At 46.8% G+C, this 19327-nt stretch overlaps 1 protein-coding gene across 1 annotated transcript in view; it reads left to right on the forward strand.

Annotated features, from left to right (window-relative positions):
* Positions 1–9121: 9121 nt before the first annotated feature.
* Positions 9122–19327, forward strand: part of LOC131190757 (basic proline-rich protein-like) — a gene marked incomplete at its 5' end in the record, with an annotated part of 496338 nt that continues 486132 nt past the window's right edge. The window contains 3 exons of the mRNA XM_058168112.1: positions 9122–9242; positions 9339–9429; positions 13628–13684. Coding sequence (XP_058024095.1) covers positions 9122–9242; positions 9339–9429; positions 13628–13684 — 269 coding nt within the window. The remainder of the gene's footprint in view (positions 9243–9338; positions 9430–13627; positions 13685–19327) is intronic.

The raw sequence follows: 19327 nt of genomic DNA on the forward strand, positions 1-19327 counted from the left end.
CTATGCCATGGAGCGCTTTAAAGATGTTCACCAACACCTTGAAGCGCACCCGAAGGCCACAGGTAGCCAGTGCAGCCTGCGCAGGATAGGTGTCACTCGGGAGCCACGAGGGCTCCTCTATCACCCGCGCAGCTGCATTCTGACTAACTGTAGCCTCCGGATGCCCCTCAAGGGAGCCCCATGTAGAGAGCATTGCAGTAGTCCAGACGAGACGTCACAAGGGCGTGAGTGACTGTGCACAAGGCATCCCAGTTCAGAAAGGGCGAACTGGCGCACCAGGCGGACCTGGTGGAAAGCTCTCCTGGAGACGGCCGTCAAATGGTCTTCAAAGACAGCCGCTCATCCAGGAGAACGCCCAAATTGCGCACCCTCTCCATCGGGGCCAATGACTCGCTCCCGACAGTCAGCCGCGGACTCAGCTGACTGTACCGGGATGCCGCATCCACAGCCACTCTGTCTTGGAGGGATTGAGCTTGAGCCTGTTTCTCCCCATCCAGACCAGACGGCTTCCAAACACCGGGACAGCACTGATAGCTTCATTGGGGTGGCCCGTGTGGAAAAGTACAGCTGGGTGTCATCAGCGACAGCTGGTACCTCACACGAAGCCACTGATGATCTCACCCAGCGGTTTCATATAGATGTTGAACAGAAGGGGCGAGAGAATCGACCCCTGCGGCACCCCACAAGTGAGGCGCCGTGGGGTCGACCTCTGCTCCCCCGTCAACACCGTCTGCGACGGTCGGAGAGATAGGAGGAGAACCACCGATAAACGGTGCCTCCCACTCCCAATCCTCCAACCGCGCAGCAGGATACCATGGTCGATGGTATCGAAAGCCGCTGAGAGGTCTAATAGGACCAGGGCAGAGGAATAACCCTCATCCCTGGCCCTCCAGAGATCATCCACCAACGCGACCAAAGCCGCCTCAGTGCTGTAACCGGGCCGGAAGCCGGACTGAACGGGTCCAGATAGACAGTTTCTCCAGGTGCAGGGGAACTGATATGCCACCATATTTCTACAACCTTCGCCGCGAAGCGAAGGTTGGAGACCGGACGATAATTACCTAAAACAGCCGGGTCCAGGGAAGGCTTCTTGAGGTGGGGCCTCACCACCGCCTCTTTCAAGGCGGCCGGCAAGGGACCCTCCAACAAGGAAGCACTCAGAATCCCTGAGCCAGCCTCGTGTCACCTCCTGAGTGGCCAGCACCAGCCAGGAGGGGCACGGGTCCAGTAAACACGTGGTGGCATTCAATCTACCCAGCAACCTGTTCATGTCCTCGGGAGTCACAGGGTCAAACTCATCCCAAACAACATCACCAAGACCGCCCTCAGACGTCCCGTCCGAATCGCCACAATTTTGGTCCAGACCGTCCTTAAGCTGAACGATTTTATCGTATAGATAACCGTTAAACTCTCAGCACGCCCCTGCACGGGTCATCCCGCTCCCCTGGTGAAGGAGGAGCGGGTCACCCAAACAGGGCAGCTGGGCGGTTATCTGTCGACGCAATGAGGGAGGAGGCGAGCAACGCCGCTTCCCTCAGTGCCACTAGGTAGGTCCTAGTATAGGATCTAACTAGTGTCCGATCAGCCTCTGAACGGCTGGACCTCCAGGAAATCTCTAGGCGCCTTCTCCGGCGTTTCATCCCCTCAGCTCCTCGGAGAACCAAGGAGCCGGTTGGGATCTGCGCCGGGTCAGAGGTCGCAAAGGCACGACACGGTCTAAAGCCCCAGCCGCAGCCCGCTCCCAGGCTGCAGCTAGTTCCTCTGCCGTGCCGTGAGCCAGACCTCAGGAAGTGGCCCAAGCTCCGTCCGAACCTCTCTGGGTCCATCAGGCGCCTGGGACGGTACCAACGTAATGGTTCCGTCTCCTGCGGTGTTGGGTAGCGGTCAGAAAGTCCAGGCGAAGGAGAGAGTGATCTGACCATGACAAAGGTTCAATGACTATTTCCTTTAAGTCCAGATCTCTCAACCACTGACCAGAGACAAAAATCAGGTCCAGTGTGCCACCCCCGATGTGAGTGGGGCCATCCACTACTTGAGTCAGGTCCAAGGCCGTCATGGAAGCCAAGAACTCCCGAGCTACCGTCGATGACGAGCCGGCAGATGGCAGGTTAAAGTCCCCCATGACTAAAAGTCTGGGGGTCTCCACTGCCACCCGGCAAGCACCTCTAGGAGCTCGGGCAGGGCAGCTGTCACGCAGCAAGGAGCCAGGTACGCCACCAGCAAGCCCATCTGACATCTATGACCCCACCTCACAAAGAGGGATTCACACCGCAATCTGAGGTACAGTGGTCTCCTCGGCTCTAGACTCTCTTTGATAGCAACCGCCACCCTCCACCCCTACCCTGGGCCTCGGCTGATGGAATGCACGGAAACCCGTGGGCACATCTCAACCAGGGCACACCCCTTCAGTGCCCAACCAGGTCTCCGTAACGCCTATAATATCCGCGCACCCCTGAATCAGATCATGTATTAGGGGCCTTATTGGCCACGGACCGTGCGTTGCATAACATCAGACGAAGGCCCAGGCTCTGAGGGTCTTGACCATCTGGGGAACGGGTAAAGTCAGGGGGATCGGGGCACGCGGTCGCCTGCATACATCGAACGCGTGGCCCCCTATGTCGATACGCTCCCCTTCCGCCATATCTGCCCCTCCCACTTACCGTGCAAATAGACTCACCCTCACACAAAGGAACACACTCCCCCCCCATAACCTCTGAACCCATTTGATAATCGCCACGAGCATGCGCTGGAACTGGTTTCCCTCCCGACGGGCTACCCCCATCACCCGCCCTACCCCTCCCACCCCTTAAAAATACCCTGTCTAAAAACCCCCAAAGGCTCTTTCTTCTCGCATGCCACCTCTGTGGGTCCCAAGACCCGTCATTGAGGCCGGCCCTTGGTAGCGATATGGGCCATTCCTGCGAGGCGGGGGCACCTCGCAGGCGCAAGAGTTCATGTACAGTGTAGCGCATAGAAAAGTGCGAATCGGCGAGGGATGTTAAGATGGTAAAATCCCAAAGTAATAAAAATGGTGAATCTTCCAGCGGGAGTCCAGTTGGTAGAAGGACAGATGGAGCAGGAACCGGATAACGATGACAAAACAGGAACAGACAGGCCGGCAGTCTCCATAGTGTGCCTATGGGGAACAGTTCTACAATAGGTCTTAATCAGGTAGAAGTGGCTATCGGTCTGCCCGAGTCCATAGACCAGTCCAAGCTAGTCCAATCCAGTCCAAATTTGACCCAAAAATAAAATACCGGTACCCCAGTTAAAATTATTAAAATTCAAAAGATTTAAAATTTAAAAAAGTTAAGCCAGTCCCACTTGAATAAACAAGTGCATTTTCAATTCACAGCGAAAGGCATACCCAATTCCTGCAACTGTTCTTTGTTTGTTTTATCCTCTTGGTTGCTCTTCTCTGTACTTTTTCCAGCGTCTCAACATTTTTTTTTTTATATAGTGGTGACCAAAACTGGATGCAGGATTCCAGGTGTGGCCTTCCTAAGGCTTTATAAAGCAGTACTAAATAGTTCACGTCATCTTGGTTCTATGTCTCTGTTTATGCAGCCTAAGATCGTGTTGGCTTTTTTGACCATTGCCGCAAAAAAATTGAAAAAGTCCAGTTGCCTTTTCGGACAACCATGACCTGGATGGCTGAGACTCTCCATAGGCCTTTAGCTTTAGGATGAAATAAATCCATTTTTCCCAGAGGAGGTTTATGGAGAACCAAGCAGAAATATTTTCCTGCCCTGTGGTCTAATGAATGGCAATTGCCAGCCGATAACTTGCAGGAATCTTCCCCCTCCCCAAACTGGCCTGATCCCGCAATGCCCACAGCTTGCAAAGGCCGTGAACGGCATATTTAGAAGTCATCTGGCTGCTAATGGGAGTCACGGCTTTTTATGTCTCTCTCTCCCCACTTCTCTGCATCTAAATGTTCAGATTTATTTTTAAAGGCTCGTTTGTAATTAATCGAGATTGCGCTCCTGAAGATCACCTGTCCAGATGCCAGGTGTGGAAAGGGGGGTGGGGGAGGCAGCAAAGGCACAGCAGAAGCAGGTGGGGAGGGGGATCAGATGGGCCACAGATCCCTCCTGTGACCTTGGAGGGGGGGGGTGTTCCTTGCTCTTGCCCCCGCCCCCCCAGTGAGCTGTTGGTCAGAATGAAGAAGCAAACTGAGAAATTGAGGAATGACAAAAGTCTTTTGTTTGTATGGAAACAGGAAGTCACTGGGGTTCGCCTCCAAGGAGCCCCTCAAAACTCAGACATGGCGATTTTTATACCGTACAATTGAACTAAAATCATTCAATGAATGGTTGCAGGAACTGGGCCTGGCTAGTCTAATGAAGAGGAGAACTAGGGGTGACATGATAGCAGGGTTGCAATATTTGAGGGGCTGCCACAGAGAGGAGGGGGTCGAGCTATTTTCCAAAGCCCCGGAAGGCAGGAGATGAAGCAACGGATGGAAACTAATCAAGGAGAGAAGCAACCTGGAACTAAGGAGGAATTTCCTGGCAGTCAGGACAATTAACTTGAATTTAACCAACTTACCTCTAGAAGTTGTGGCTGCGCCATCACTGGAGGTTTTCAAGAAGAGACTGGACAATGAGGACAAGGGATATTATGTACATAAGAACAAAGTAGCAATGTATGTCAAAGAGTAATACTATTTGTTGTTACGTTAAAAACATCTATGGATATGACAAGACCAAGATGGTTACGCTGTGTCCAATGTTTTTAATGTTTATTTAATAAAAAAATGTTTCTTAAAAACAGAGACTGGATAGTCAGTTGTCTGAAATGGTATAGAGCAACGGTGTCAAACTGGACTTCTTTGAGGGCTGGGTCAGCATTGTAGTTCTCTGCGGGCAGGCAGTGGGTGGGGGAGGGTGGGAACGGGTGGAGGGGAGATGGGAGATGGGAGGGACACTTCCTGCAGCACTCTGCCGGCCAAAAAACGGGCTACACAGAGGCCTCGGCATGGTCCATTTTTGGCCGGCAGAGTGCTGTTGAAGGCCAGGGCCCCCAAAAATGAGCCGCAGCCCATTTTGGCCAGCAGAGGCACCACAGTTTGATATTTCCAGCTGGCGCAAATTCACTCAAACAAGCTTGCGAACAGAAAGTGAGACTAAAACTCACTGTCTCCTGGTGGTTGGTCCAAAGTCACCCAGCTGCCTTTTGTGCCCAAGGCGGGACTAGAACTCACAGTCTCCTAGTGATTGGCCCAAAGACACCCAGCTGCCTTTTGCGCCTAAGGCAGGACTAGAACTCACAGTCTCCTGGTGATTGACCCAAAGTCACCCAGCTGGCTTTTGTTCCTAAGGCAGGACTAGAACTCACTGTCTCCTGGTGATTGGTCCAAAGTCACCCAGCTGCCTTTTGTTCCTAAGGCAGGACTAGAACTCACTGTCTCCTAGCGATTGGCCCAAAGTCACCCAGCCGGCTTTTGTGCCTAAGGTGGGACTAGAACTCACAGTCTCCTGGTGATTGACCCAAAGTCACCCAGCGGCTTTTGTGCCTAAGGTGGGACTAGAACTCACAGTCTCCTGGTGATTGGCCCAAAGACACCCAGCTGCCTTTTGCGCCTAAGGCGGGACTAGAACTCACAGTCTCCTGGTGATTGACCCAAAGTCACCCAGCCGGCTTTTGTGCCTAAGGCGGGACTAGAACTCACAGTCTCTTAGTGATTGGCCCAAAGACACCCAGCTGCCTTTTGCGCCTAAGGCGGGATTAGAACTCACAGTCTCCTGGTGATTGGCCCAAAGTCACCCAGCCGGCTTTTGTGCCTAAGGCGGGACTAGAACTCACCCACCTCTGGTTTCTAGGCCAGCACCTTAACCCCCACAGGTTCTCTCGTTTTCCTGAGCTTTCTAGAGTCTTTGCTTTCTAAAAATCGTACCGCACAGGTTTGTGTGTCTACTGCACACCCGAATGTCCCGAGGACAGAAGAGGATTCATCATCAGAAAACTTTTATTTTTTCCTTCGTAGGAGAATGCGTGAAATTTTGCGTTCACCATTGAGGCTCCACTTTTCCCTCCCCCCCTCCCTCCCTCCCTCCTCTCTTAACACACAACCCCTTCCTCTCTAACTGGAAGACGGAGAAGGCATCTCAATGAGGATGGTGAGAGTTAAACGTAGCTTTCCACCTATTTCTTCTGAGTCGAGGAAATTACTTAATGCCCGTCGTGATCGGCCGTAATCGAAGACCATCAACTGGTGCTCGGTCGGCAATTTACATCAGGCTGGATGGAGTGGATGGGACCCATAAGACAGAAAACAGAGATGCTGCATTAAGTCAGGTCCGAATCAGGTGATATTTCTAGGGTTGGACATTAAATGCAGTTAGTCCTCAACATACAACTGTTCATTTAAAGGCTGAAGTTACAACCGCACTGATAAGAAATGACCGTTTTTTCACCATCGGTTGCAGCCAACTCTGTGGTCACGTGATCAAAATCTGGACGTTTGTAGCTGGCATGTACCTAAGTCCTCTATTTACGACCACAACTGAGCGCAACTGTTGCTAAATGAGACAGTTGTTAAGTGAGTTTTACCCCATTTTATGACTTTTTTTTTGTAATAGTTAAGTGAATCACTACGCTTGTCAAGTTAGGAACCCAGCTGTTAAGTGAATCCGGTTTCTCCATGGACTTTACTGGTCACTAAAGGGGATCACTGCCACCGTCATAAATGTGAGTCAGTTGCCAAGCATCTGGATATTTTGATCATATGGCTGTAGGGGTGTTGCAGCGGTCATAAGGGTGAAAATTGTAAAGGCACGTGTTTCATTACCGTTGTAACTTTGAACGGTCACTAAATGAACTGCCGTATATGGAGGATTACCTGGATTTATGATGATGGCTATCCCGGGGTCACCTGATCCCCCTTTTGCGACCTTCCGATCAACACAGTCAATGGGACAAATCAGATTCGCTTAACAACCGGGTTACCAACTTAACCACGGCAGTGATTCACTTAACGACGGTGGCAAGAAAGGCCATGAAACGGGGCAAAACTCAGTTAATCATTGTCTCGGTTTGCAACAAAAATTCTGGGCTCAGTTGTGGGTTGCACATTAAACATTACCTGTATCCAGGGGTCAGATTCAGTCGGTTCAGACCGGTTTGGGCAAACCGATAGTTGTGACTTGTGAGTGGGCCTGCACCCACCCACCCCGACGCTGTGCCATCCTATTTAGCTGTGTTTTTTAAGCCGTGCGCCTGAGTGCAAGCGCGTGCACAAGCAAAGCATGTGTGCAGAAGGCCGTGCACGCACTCACATTTTTGGTGTCGGGGCGAACCGGTTGTTAATTCATGTGCCCACCCACCTCTGCCTGTATCCCGCAGCCGTGTGTGTATGGGTGTGTGTGTGTGTGTGCGTACATGTGCCGAATGTTTTGTGCCGCATTGTGACAAAAGAGTTGTGACCTTTGCATAAAGACCTTTAGCTGCCTCGATTCCCTTTGGCAGAGCTGAGTTGTGATGTTTCCCCCGACCGTTCGGCGCCCCTGCTGTTCTTGAATTTCCGAACCGGCTGCGGCTGTTGTCTCTCCATTAAAAGAACCCCACAATCTTTATTTCCATATATATAACTCTCTGACCCTACAGATATCATGAGCCTGGAAGACATGCCGTCTCTCCAGAAGCCGGGAAGTTATTTTTCCCCGACACTTTTGCAAAAAAAATAAAATAAATAATAATAAATAAAAACGAATGCAGTTGTTTTCACACCACGGGTGTTTCATTTTTAAATTAGCTGACTTTAAAAAAAAGAAAAAAGAAAGAAACCAGAAAAAAATAATAATAAATCAGAGATCTCCCCGTTGCAGGGTGAGGAACGAGAGGAAAAATGAGAGAACTCGTCCAAATGGGTTATTTTCAGCAATCTCTTGTGATTCCAGCGAGGTGGGGAGTGGGCTGTGAACAGAGCCCCCTCCTCTTCAATCATGAAGAGTTATTTGTTCGGAGGCAACAACGGAAGAGAATGCATCTCAGATCTGCAAATGACACACGGAGCTATTCCAGAAAATTGGAAATTAAAATTCAAAACGTCTCCATAGGTTGGGCGAGCATCGGGGTTTTCAAGCTGGGTGTGTGTGTGAAAATTGGGGCAGATCCTTGGGGGGAAGCAAAGAGATCGGTCACGGGTGGTTGAGAGTTTGAGATCCGGTTTGGGGCACTTAAAATAATAGACTCTGGTTTTTTTTAAAGAGGGGATTTTTTTTTTTTGTGACAGCCTAAGGGGTTATTAGGGTAAATCCCTAATTAAACTAAGAATCCCTGGGTGACATAAATTTATTTCTTTTGTTTATGCCATCCATCAAAGAGCCAAGGTCAACAGTCTTCCCCAGGGAACAAATGCAAAGCTGTAGAAGACCATAAAATGAGAGCAAACCTCTACAAGCACTGAGGATGTAACCTAGTTGGGTCATGAAACCAAGTCTGCAAGAAAACCACCAAGCTCAGAGAGCACCAAGGGACATTGTGGTCTCCCCCTCCCCCTCCCCCTCCTCCTTTCCTTCTCCCTCACTCTTCAAACCCCTCTTCCTTCTAAGCATGATGACGTTACCTACTTGGGTCATGAAACATCTGCCAGAAAACCACCAAGCTCAGAGACCACCAAAGACACTGCAGTCCTTCTCCTTCTCCTCCTTCTCCTTCTCTTCCATTTCCTTCTCCTTCTCCTCCTTCTCCTTCTCTTTCTCCTTCTCTTCCTCCCCCCTCCCCCTCCTCCCTCCTCCTCCTCTCCACAAACCCTCCTCTACCTTCTAGCATTGATGATGTTACCTAGTTGGGTCATGAAACATCTGCAAAAAAACAACCAAGCTCAGAGAGCACCAAAGACGCCACAGTTCTCCTTCTCCTCCTTCTCCTTCTCCTTCTCCTTCTCCTTCTCCTTTTCCTTCTCCTCCTTCTCCTTCTCCTTCTCCTTCTCCTCCTTCTCCTCCTCCTCCTCCTCTCCTCCTTCTCCTCCTCCTCCTCCTCCCTCCTCCTCCTCCCTCCTCCTCCTCTCCACAAACCCTCCTCTACCTTCTAGCATTGATGACGTTACCTAGTTGGGTCATGAAACATCTGCAAAACAACCAAGCTCAGAGAGCACCAAAGACGCCACAGTTCTCCTTCTCCTCCTTCTCCTTCTCCTTCTCCTTCTCCTTCTCCTTTTCCTTCTCCTCCTTCTCCTTCTCCTTCTCCTTCTCCTCCTTCTCCTTCTCCTCCTCCTCCTCCTCCTCCTCCTCCTTCTTGTCCTCCATTCTACAAACTCCTCCCCTTTCTAGCACTGATGATGTTACCTAGTTGGGTAATGAAACATCTGCAAGAAAACAACCAAACTCAGAGAGTGCCAAAGACCCACAGTCCACCACCTCCTCCTCCTCCTCCTCCTCCTCCTCCTCCTCCTCCTCCTCCTCCTCCTCCTCCTCCTCCTCCTCCTAACATTTTCAAAAAACCCACCAAGCTCAGAGCGCATCAAAGACTTGACAGATCAATCCTGAGCTATAAATATTCTCTGCTGTTGAGGGATGGTCTTTGGAGTTAGAAGAATCGTACCAGAATTTATGGACTGGACCCTTTGTTCCTGCAGATTTGCTGTTAGATTGTTGTGTAATAACAAGAGATCTGGGAGAGATATTGGTTTGAAAACCAGGAATGACACAAACTGCAGCTCCCCATTGAGGTTTGGCCTGGGGGAGTGGCTAGGACCCTGTTTGCAGAAGGCAGATCCAGATAATGAACTTATATTGGATTTTTGAAGCGTTCATTTTGGGGGAGTTGAATGAATTGTGGCTGCTTTCGAAACATAGACAGTACAGGTACAGTAATGCTCAACTTACGACCACAATTGAGTCCAAAATTTATATTGCTAAGTGAAACCTCTGTGGTAAATTGAGATTACCTATCATTCTTTTGTCTCGAATGAATGGATGAAATGAAATGAGAAGAATCAGCCCAGCCTAATATAGATGATAAATATTAGCTTAGTGTTGACACGTTTCAATCTGGCCTGAGACACAGATGGGCCTGACAAGAGTTATAGTTAGTCCTTGACTTACAACCGTTTGTTTAGTGACCGTTTGAAGTTACAATGGCACCGAAAAATGGGATTCATGACCGTTTTTCATACTTACAACTGTTGCAGCATCCCATGATCACAATTCAGACCCCTGGTAACTGACTCATATTTATTCAGGATCAGATCATGCCAGACTAATCTTATTGCATTCTTTGACAAAGTGACAAAATTAGTGGACCAGAGGAATGCTGTCGATATAATTTACTTGGACTTCAGTAAAGCATTTGATAAAGTAGACCATAACCTACTACTAGATAAAGTAGAAAAATGTGGGTTAGACAGACAGCACCACCACCAGATGGATTCGTAACTGGCTGACCAACCGCACTCAACGTGTAGTCCTCAATGGATCTACATCCACATGGAGGGAAGTATGCAGTGAAGTACCCAAAGGCTCTGTTTTAGGCCCAGGACTCTTCAACATCTTCATCAATGACTTGGACGAGGGGATAGATGGGGAACTCATCAAATTTGCAGATGACACCAAGCTGGCAGGAATAGCCAACACTCCAGAAGATAGGCTCAAGTTACAGAAGGATCTTAACAAACTTGAACATTGGGCATTATCTAAGAAAATGAAATTCAACAGTGAAAAAAGTAAGGTTCTACATTTAGGCAAAAAACCCCACACAAAATGCACAGGTACCGTATATGTGGTACCTTGCTCAATAGTAGTACCTGTGAGAGGGATCTTGGAGTCCTAGTGGACAACCATTTAAATATGAGCCAGCAGTGTGCAGCAGCTGCCAAAAAAGCCAACACAATTCTGGGCTGCATAAACAGAGGGATAGAATCAAGATCACGTGAAGTGTTAATACCACTTTATAATGCCTTGGTAAGGCCACACTTGGAATATTGCATTCAGTTTTGGTCGCCATGATGTAAAAAGGATGTGGAGACTCTAGAAAGAGTGCAGAGAAGAGCAACAAAGATGATTAGGGGACTGGAGGCTAAAACATATGAAGAACGGTTGCAGGAACTGGGTATGTCTAGTTTAATGAAAAGAAGGACTAGGGGAGACATGATAGCAGTGTTCCAATATCTCAGGGGTTGCCACAAAGAAGAGGGAGTCGGGCTGTTCTCCAAAGCACCTGAGGGTAGAACAAGAAGCAATGGGTGGAAACTTATCAAGGAGAGAAGCAACTTAGAACTAAGGAGAAATTTCCTGACAGTTAGAACAATTAATGTGGAACGACTTGCCTGCAGAAGTTGTGAATGCTCCAACACTGGAAATTTTTAAGAAAATGTTGGATAACCATCTGTCTGAAATGGTGTAGGGTTTCCTGCCTCGGCAGGGGGTTGGACTAGAAGACCTCCAAGGTCCCTTCCAACTCTGATATTATTATTATTATATGTAACATTCACACATTCAGATAACCCTCAACTCAGGCGGCCAATCATGGTCTCAAATCATGAGGATTGTAAATCAAGTTACCCACAAGGTGATCTGATTTGCAGCTGTCGTTAAGCGATTGTGGCAGGCATTAAGTGAACCAACGGTCCAGTTTTGAGTAAATGAGTAAGTGAGTAAATGCTGTTTGTTCAGCAAAACTGCTGTAAATTGCAGCCACGTGACCAGGGGTTGCTGCAAACATTTATGAATTTAGGCCAGATGTTAAGCACCCAACATGCAAGTCGTGTTTCACGAAGGGGGGCTGTCGTTGGTTCTTTGGAACCAAGTTGTAGGTACCCCGAGGAGATCCATTGTAACTTTGAACAGTCACTAAGTGACTGTTTGTAATTCAAGGATTATGTATAAATACAAGTGTTATGGGCAGATACAAAAAATTTAATCCTTACACATTGTTGTAAATCTACTCAAAGTTGTTTTTCGAACTTTGAGATTGCTAATAAATTTGATAATAAGAAAAAATCCAGCAGGGGTCGAGAGTAGGAGAGAAAAAAGTTGGCTCGACTCAATGATTTCACGAAGACATCCATGTAGTTTTCTTCCCAAGTGCAGGGAAGTGGTTTGCATCTGTTTGTGTGATTTCTTTTTTTAAAATGAAATATTCAGCTTTGGCGTTCCACTGTTCAGATAGTAATTAAGACAGCCTCGGCTTAGGTTAAAAGCCCAAATGAAGTCAGCCAGGGCATGCCACCTGCTGAGGTATCTTCAAAGCGAAGCTTCCCAACTGAAAAGGGAATTAGTGGTAGTTCTTTCAGCACCTTGGAGAGCTCACCCATACGAGACTGGTTGTTCTGATGACTCTCTCGTGCTTGAAAGCGACTTTAACAGCTGAGTAGCAGAGAGTCGCAAAGTAATAGCCTAGAATAGGGGTGTCAAACTGGCGGCTGGCAGGCCAGATGTGTCACACGCAGGCCACACCCACCCCAGCTCTGCAAAAGAGAAAAAGCCTCCTTATTTATTTAACTTCCTTCGTTTGTTTGTTTTTCATTCCTAGTCGCATATTTGAGTTTTTTTTTTTAAAAAAAAACCTGTTGCCCACAATTTCCTTGGTGGAACCTGTCAAGGTTTTGCGTGAATCACAGTCTTGAGGTACTTTCTTGTCTTTTTTCCCGGAGTCCGAGAAGAGCGGTGTAGACTTGCACGAGTGTGTAAATCCAGATCGCAATAATTACCCGGCAAACCAGTTGTAATGAAGCTCGTCATCTATTGCTCCACGCACAGTTAGCACTAATTTAATAGGGCCACTACTTTAGGCTGGGTTGGATCTGCATCTGGAGCGGTAAATGAAACTCCCAATAAGTCAAGCGGTATTAAACTTTATGGCCGCTGTATTTAAAAATGAGACACTTTCCCCTATCAATCAGCCAGAGTGGAATTGTAAATATCAAAGCAGGATCCATATTGCTTAATTAAACAGCGGCTAATGAGCACCGTGGCTGTTGGGCTGTGATTTAGGACAAGGATTATGCAAATTGGGGATGGTGGAGAACATCTCCGAAAAGGTAGTAGAACGTGGAGTTGATGAAGATCGTCTTGGATTTGTAGCTAACCGAGCAGAATTGCAGACACTGAAGGGGGCAAGGAAAGAGCTAGAATGACTCTGGATTCAGCAGTTCTGAATCTGAGACCCCATGACTCCGTTTCCTTTGGGAATGGCTTTGTGATGGGGCAAGGCCTCCTCTGAACATAACTGTGGCACAAATACACCTGACAACACACCTTATCTTATTTTATTCTATTCTGTTTTAATGTTTTTTACAGGTAATCCTAGACTTATGACCCCCCCTCCCTTTTAGCACTGGGGGGAGGGTTAGTTGGGTTATGAAATATCTGTAAGGAAACAGCCAAGCTCAGAGAGCACCAAGGACCACACAGTCTTCTTCTTCTTCCTCCTCCTCCTCCTCCTCTCCACAAACCTCCCTCCCTTCTAACACTGATGATGTTACTTAGTTGGGTCATGAAACATTTGCAACCAAGCAACCAAGCTCAAAGAGCACCAAGGAACCCACAGTCCTCCTCCTCTTCCTCTCCTCAAATCCCTCTTCCTTCTAGCACTGATGATGTTACCTAGTTGGGTCATGAAACGCCTGCAAGAAAACACCTAAGCTCAGAGAGCACCAAGGACCCCACAGTCGTTGTTGTTGTTGTCCTCCACCTCCTCCTCCTCCTCCTCCTCCTCCTCCTCCTCCTCCTCCTCCTCCTCCTCTCCACAAACCTCCTTCCCTTCTAACACTGATGATGTTACCTAGTTGGGTCATGAAACATTTGCAACAAAGCAACCAAGCTCAGAGAGCACCAAGGACCAACTGTCCTCCCCCTCCCCCCTCTTCTCCCAAACTCTTCTAGCACTGATGCCATTACCTAGTTGGGTCATGAAATGTTTGCAACAAAGCAACCAAGCTCGGAGAGCATCAAGAACCTCACAGTTCAACCCTGAGCTACAAATATTCTTTTCTATTCAATTCCCTAAAAGGTGGAGTGTTTGGCCTAAAATAACAGTAGACGGTTAGGAAGAAATGCTCAGGGTTTTTCCCCCCCCACACAACAGCTGCTAATTTAGACAGGTAGACCAGACAGTGTAAGTGTCTTACGTTGTACAGAGAAAAAAAACCAGTTTAGTCCAAATATCTCCACTTGGCCAGCTATTGGATGCACAGCAAACGTTATTCAGAGCTATAGTAAGAGAGGCCCCTGGCTTTACTTTGGCTGTGTATTCTTTACTCCTGCTGGGGCAAAAGGAATCTCTTATGTGAAAATTAGAAATCTTCCAGCTATTGCCAGCCACGCAGGTGAGAGGTGGATTTGGAAATTTGGAAATTATTCTTATTGCACTGTCCTTCTTTTGACAGCGTAGTAACTTTCTCACCAATTAAATGCTCTGCGCAACCCAGAGGGGGCTTTTCTCTTCTATTTCATATCTCGACTGTCACCCAGGGAGGAAAACTCCTGACCTGTAGCCTGGCTGTCCTACCTTATGTATTAAAAACACAGGGCATTAGGATAGATGCAGCAAATAAATAAATAAAATAAAATAGAAAGACCGCGGGTGTCATGTCCCCTCCCCCTCCGATGACCGGGTCAAGGAAGTCCGTATCAAACGTGGCAACGAAGCCTCTGCAGCTTGCCAAATTCCTTCGAGGTTTATCAGGGCAGGCAGGAGTCCAAGTTGTGACTTCAGTGATAGAGTCCGATATCAGCAAACTAGATGAGACTTTGACTCAAGGTTGGAATGCCAAAAGCATGTCCTTTATATAGGCTGTGGGGTGTGGCTACATGACTCAGCATTTATCCAGGCCTGCCCCTCCCTTCCTTCTGCTGGCGTCGCCTCTCAGATCTCCGGAAGCGAGGATCCTCCCACTTTGATTTCTCTTCAGCTGGATCTGCTGTCAGTAATTCCAGCACGTGGCTGGCTTCCTGCTCACATGCTGTAGGAGTGAAGTTTATTGGGCTTGTCTGTTCGCTCCTGAAATCCTCTCCGGGCATGGGGCCAGGGCCGGGGGCTGGAGGCATGACAGGCCATTCATCTTCATTATCAGACTCGGAGTCTGATAACAGGCCCAGGTGGAGACGGGAGGGGCCCGGCTGAGGAGAGGAGGGAGGACGAGGCACAACAGCGGGGATGAAATAGGAGGAAAACAGCCAACTTTATTCTGGTAACTTTGAAGGAGGTTGATGGATCCTTGGTGCAGAATCGTAGGATCCTAGCCCTGGAAGGGACCTCGGAGGTCCTCTAGTCCAACCCCTGCCCAAGATCGGAGACTTCATACCATCCTGGACAAATGTAAGCATGCCAGAGGTGGGCGTCGCATGCCGTAACAACTGGTTCACCCAGCACTGAAAATGTGAGTGTGTGTGTGTACATGGAACATCACAAAACACGGGCATTCTGGGGGAAGAATTTTGGTTATGGGATAGATTTAGAGGCATGGCAGAAACTTTGGATGTATAATTATAAAATGACAATGTCTACAGCATATGAAGAGAACTTGTATAAGATGTTTTACAGGTGGCATCTACCCCCGACAAGAATTGCTAGAACGTCTAAGGATAAATCCGAAAAATGTTGAAAGTGTCATCAGATACCGGGCTCATATTATCATATGTGGTGGACATGTGTTGAAGCGAAAAGGTATTGGACTAAAATACACACATGGTTGGAGAAAATGATCAAAAAACATATTATCCTTATACCTGAAGTGTTTTTGCTGGAAATTTTACCTGAAATATATACCAGAGATGTTAAATATTTGATTGTGAATATTATTACAGCAGCCAGGATTGTGTTTGCTAAAAATTGGAAAAATGAGAAATTACCCTTGCAAGACGAAATCATTAGGAAGATGATGGAATGTGCAGAGATGAGTAAATTGACATTTGACATTAGAGAACAAGAAGATAAACAATATTACAAAATATGGGACTTATTTTCTAGAAGGAAAGATACGTTAAAGACCCAGACCGAGTAAGAGATCTAGATGATATAAGATAGAGGTATGAAAAAGATGTTTATCTTGAGATTGCACAAGAACATATGTAAACGCCCCATCAACACATTGTAATTGATTTGATGAGATTTCTATGTTTACTTTTTGTTAAAAAATAAAAAACTTTTTTAAAAAAAACAAAACAAAAGACGGGAATTTGCTGTCGTGCGCCTTTCGCACATGCATCAAACAACACAGCAATATAGGACGGGATTGTGGCCAGGCCTTCCCGCAGGTCGCAACCACCAGTTCACCCAAACCAGTCCGAACCAGTGGCACCCCACCACTGAAGCAGGCCCTTCAGGGAATCACTTAATAATCCTGGCCAGAAAGATAAAACTGGGTGCCACTGACTTTTTTTTAAATTTGCATTTATATCCCGCCCTTCTCCGAAGACTCAGGGCGGCTTACATTGTGTAAGGCAATAGTCTCATTCTATTTGTATATTTATATACAAAGTCAACTTATTGCCCCCCCAACAATCTGGGTCCTCATTTTACCTACCTTATAAAGGATGGAAGGCTGAGTCAACCTTGGGCCTGGTGGGACTAGAGCCTGCAGTAATTGCAAGCAGCTGTGTTAATAACAGACTGTCTTACCAGTCTGAGCCACAGAGACTTAATTACCGCCTTGCTTAGCAACAGGCAACTTGATTCTAATTCTGGTCCTAATGGGACCATTACCTGTAGAACTATTTCAGCCAGGAAGCAGCAGCAGTCAAATCTACCTTCCTTCTCTTTCAAGGAGATCCATGACAACGGATGCTCATTTGATCTGAATTCCTTCTACACTGAAAAGGTGCCCAGGCTGATTGTTAGACAGACACCTGTATCAGTGACCATCGGGGGGGGGGGGGCTGCCACAAAGAAGAGGGGGTCCACCTGTTCTCCAAAGCACCTGAAGGCAGCGCAAGAAGCAACGGATGGAAACTAATCAAGGAGAGAAGCAACTTAGAACTAAGGAGAAATTTCCTGACGGTGAGAACAATCAACCAGTGGAACGGATTGCCTCCAGAGGTTGTGGGTGCTCCATCACTGGAGATTTTTAAGAAGAGACTGGGCAACCATTTGTCCAGAATGGTATAGGTTTCTTGCTTGAGAAGGAGGTTGGACAACCTCCTTCGATCCTTTCCAATTTGGTTATTCGGTTAATTAATTAAAAAAATGCAAACTAGCATCTGCATTTCTTGCGTTGGATGAAGGGAGCACATCTTTCTCCTTCTGTCCTGGCCACTTTTTACAGAGGTACGATTGAGAGCATTTTAACAAACTGCATCCCTGTTTGGTTTGGTGGCAACAGATAGAAAGTTCCTACAGAGAGTGGTGAGGACAACGGAGAAGATTATAGGAAGCTCGCTTCCCATTATTCAGTATGCTGCTTAAAGCATTCAGTGCCTAGAGCTCAAAACATTGTTAGAGACCCCTACACACCCACTCCATGGTCTGTTTGTGTTGCTCCCCTCTGGGAGGAGATTTAGAAGTCTCTTTACCAGATTTCCAGATTCTGGAACAGCTTTATTCACTAGGCCATCTGTCTGGTAAACTCGCAAGATTCGTTTCTCTCACCATGTACCAGTAGTGAAATCCAATTTTTTTTAACTACCAGTTCTGTGGGTGTAGCTTGGTGGGCATGGCAGAGGAAGGATACTGCAAAATCTCCATTCCCACGCCACTCCAAATTCAGTGGTGGGTTTCCAAATTTTACACTACCGGTTCTGTTGGTCTGGCTTGGTGGGCATGGCATGGTTTGGTAGGTGTGGCGTGGCTTGGTGGGCATGGCAGGGGAAGGATACTGCAAAATCCCCATTTCTTCCCAATCCGCTGGGACTTGGGAAGCAGAAGATATAATATAATATAATATAATATAATATAATATAATATAATATAATATAATATAATATAATATAATATAATATAATATAATATAATATAATATAATATAATATAATATAATATAATATAATATAATATAATATAATATAATATAATATAATATAACAACAGAGTTGAAAGGGAGGACTTCTAGTCCAACCCCCTGCCCAGGAAGGAAACCCTACACCATCTCAGACAGATGGTTATCCAACATTTTCTTAAAAATTTCCAGTGTTGGAGCATTCACAACTTCTGCAGGCAAGTTGTTCCACTGATTAATTGTTCTAACTGTCAGGAAATTTCTCCTTAGTTCTAAGTTGCTTCTTTCCTTTATCAGTTTCCACCCATTGCTTCTTGTTCTACCCTCAGGTGCTTTGGAGAACAGCCTGATTCCCTCTTCTTTGTGGCAACCCCTGAGATATTGGAACACTGCTATCATGTCATTAAACTAGACATACCGAGTTCCTGCAACCATTCTTCATATGTTTTAGCCTCCAGTCCCCTAATCATCTTTGTTGCTCTTCTCTGCACTCTTTCTAGAGTCTCAGCATCTTTTTTACATCGCGGCGACCAAAACTGGATGCAGTATTCCAAGTGTGGCCTTACCAAGGCATTATAAAGTGGCACTAACACTTCATGTGATCTTGATTCTATCCCTCTGTTTATGCAGCCCAGAACTGTGTTGGCTTTTTTAGCAGCTGCTGCACACGGCTGGCTCATATCTAAATGGTTATCCACTAGGACTCCAAGATCCCTCTCACAGGTACTACTATTGAGCAAGGTACCACGTATACAGTACTTGTGCATTTTGGTTTTTTTTGCCTAAATGTAGAACCTTACTTTTTTCACTGTTGAATTTCATTTTGTTAGATAGCGCCCAATGTTCAAGTCTGTCAAGATCTTTCAGTAACTTGAGCCTATCTTCTGGAGTGTTGGCTATTCCTGCCAGCTTGGTGTCATCTGCAAATTTGAGGAGTTCCCCATCTATCCCCTCATCCAAGTCATTGATGAAGATGTTGAAGAGTCCTGGGCCTAAAACAGAGCCTTGGGGTACTCCACTGCATACTTCCCTCCATGTGGATGTAGTTCTGTTGAGGACTACACGTTGAGTGCGGTTGGTCAGCCAGTTACGAATCCATCTGGTGGTGGTGCTGTCTAACCCACATTTTTCTACTTTATCTAGTAGTAGGTTATGGTCTACTTTATCAAATGCTTTACTGAAGTCCAAGTAAATTATATCGACAGCATTCCTCTGGTCCACTAATTTTGTCACTTTGTCAAAGAATGCAATAAGATTAGTCTGGCATGATCTGTTTTTGACAAACCCATGTTGGCTTTTGGTTATTACTTTGTTTGCTTCTAGGTGTTTGGTGATTCGATGCTTGATTATCTTTTCCAGAATCTTCCCCGGTATTGAGGTCAGGCTGATAGGTCTGTAGTTTCCTGGATCTGTTTTTTTTTCTCCTTTTTTGAAGATGGGAACTACATCAGC

Source organism: Ahaetulla prasina, chromosome 2 (genome assembly GCF_028640845.1).
Source record: "Ahaetulla prasina isolate Xishuangbanna chromosome 2, ASM2864084v1, whole genome shotgun sequence".
Lineage (NCBI taxonomy): Eukaryota > Metazoa > Chordata > Lepidosauria > Squamata > Colubridae > Ahaetulla > Ahaetulla prasina.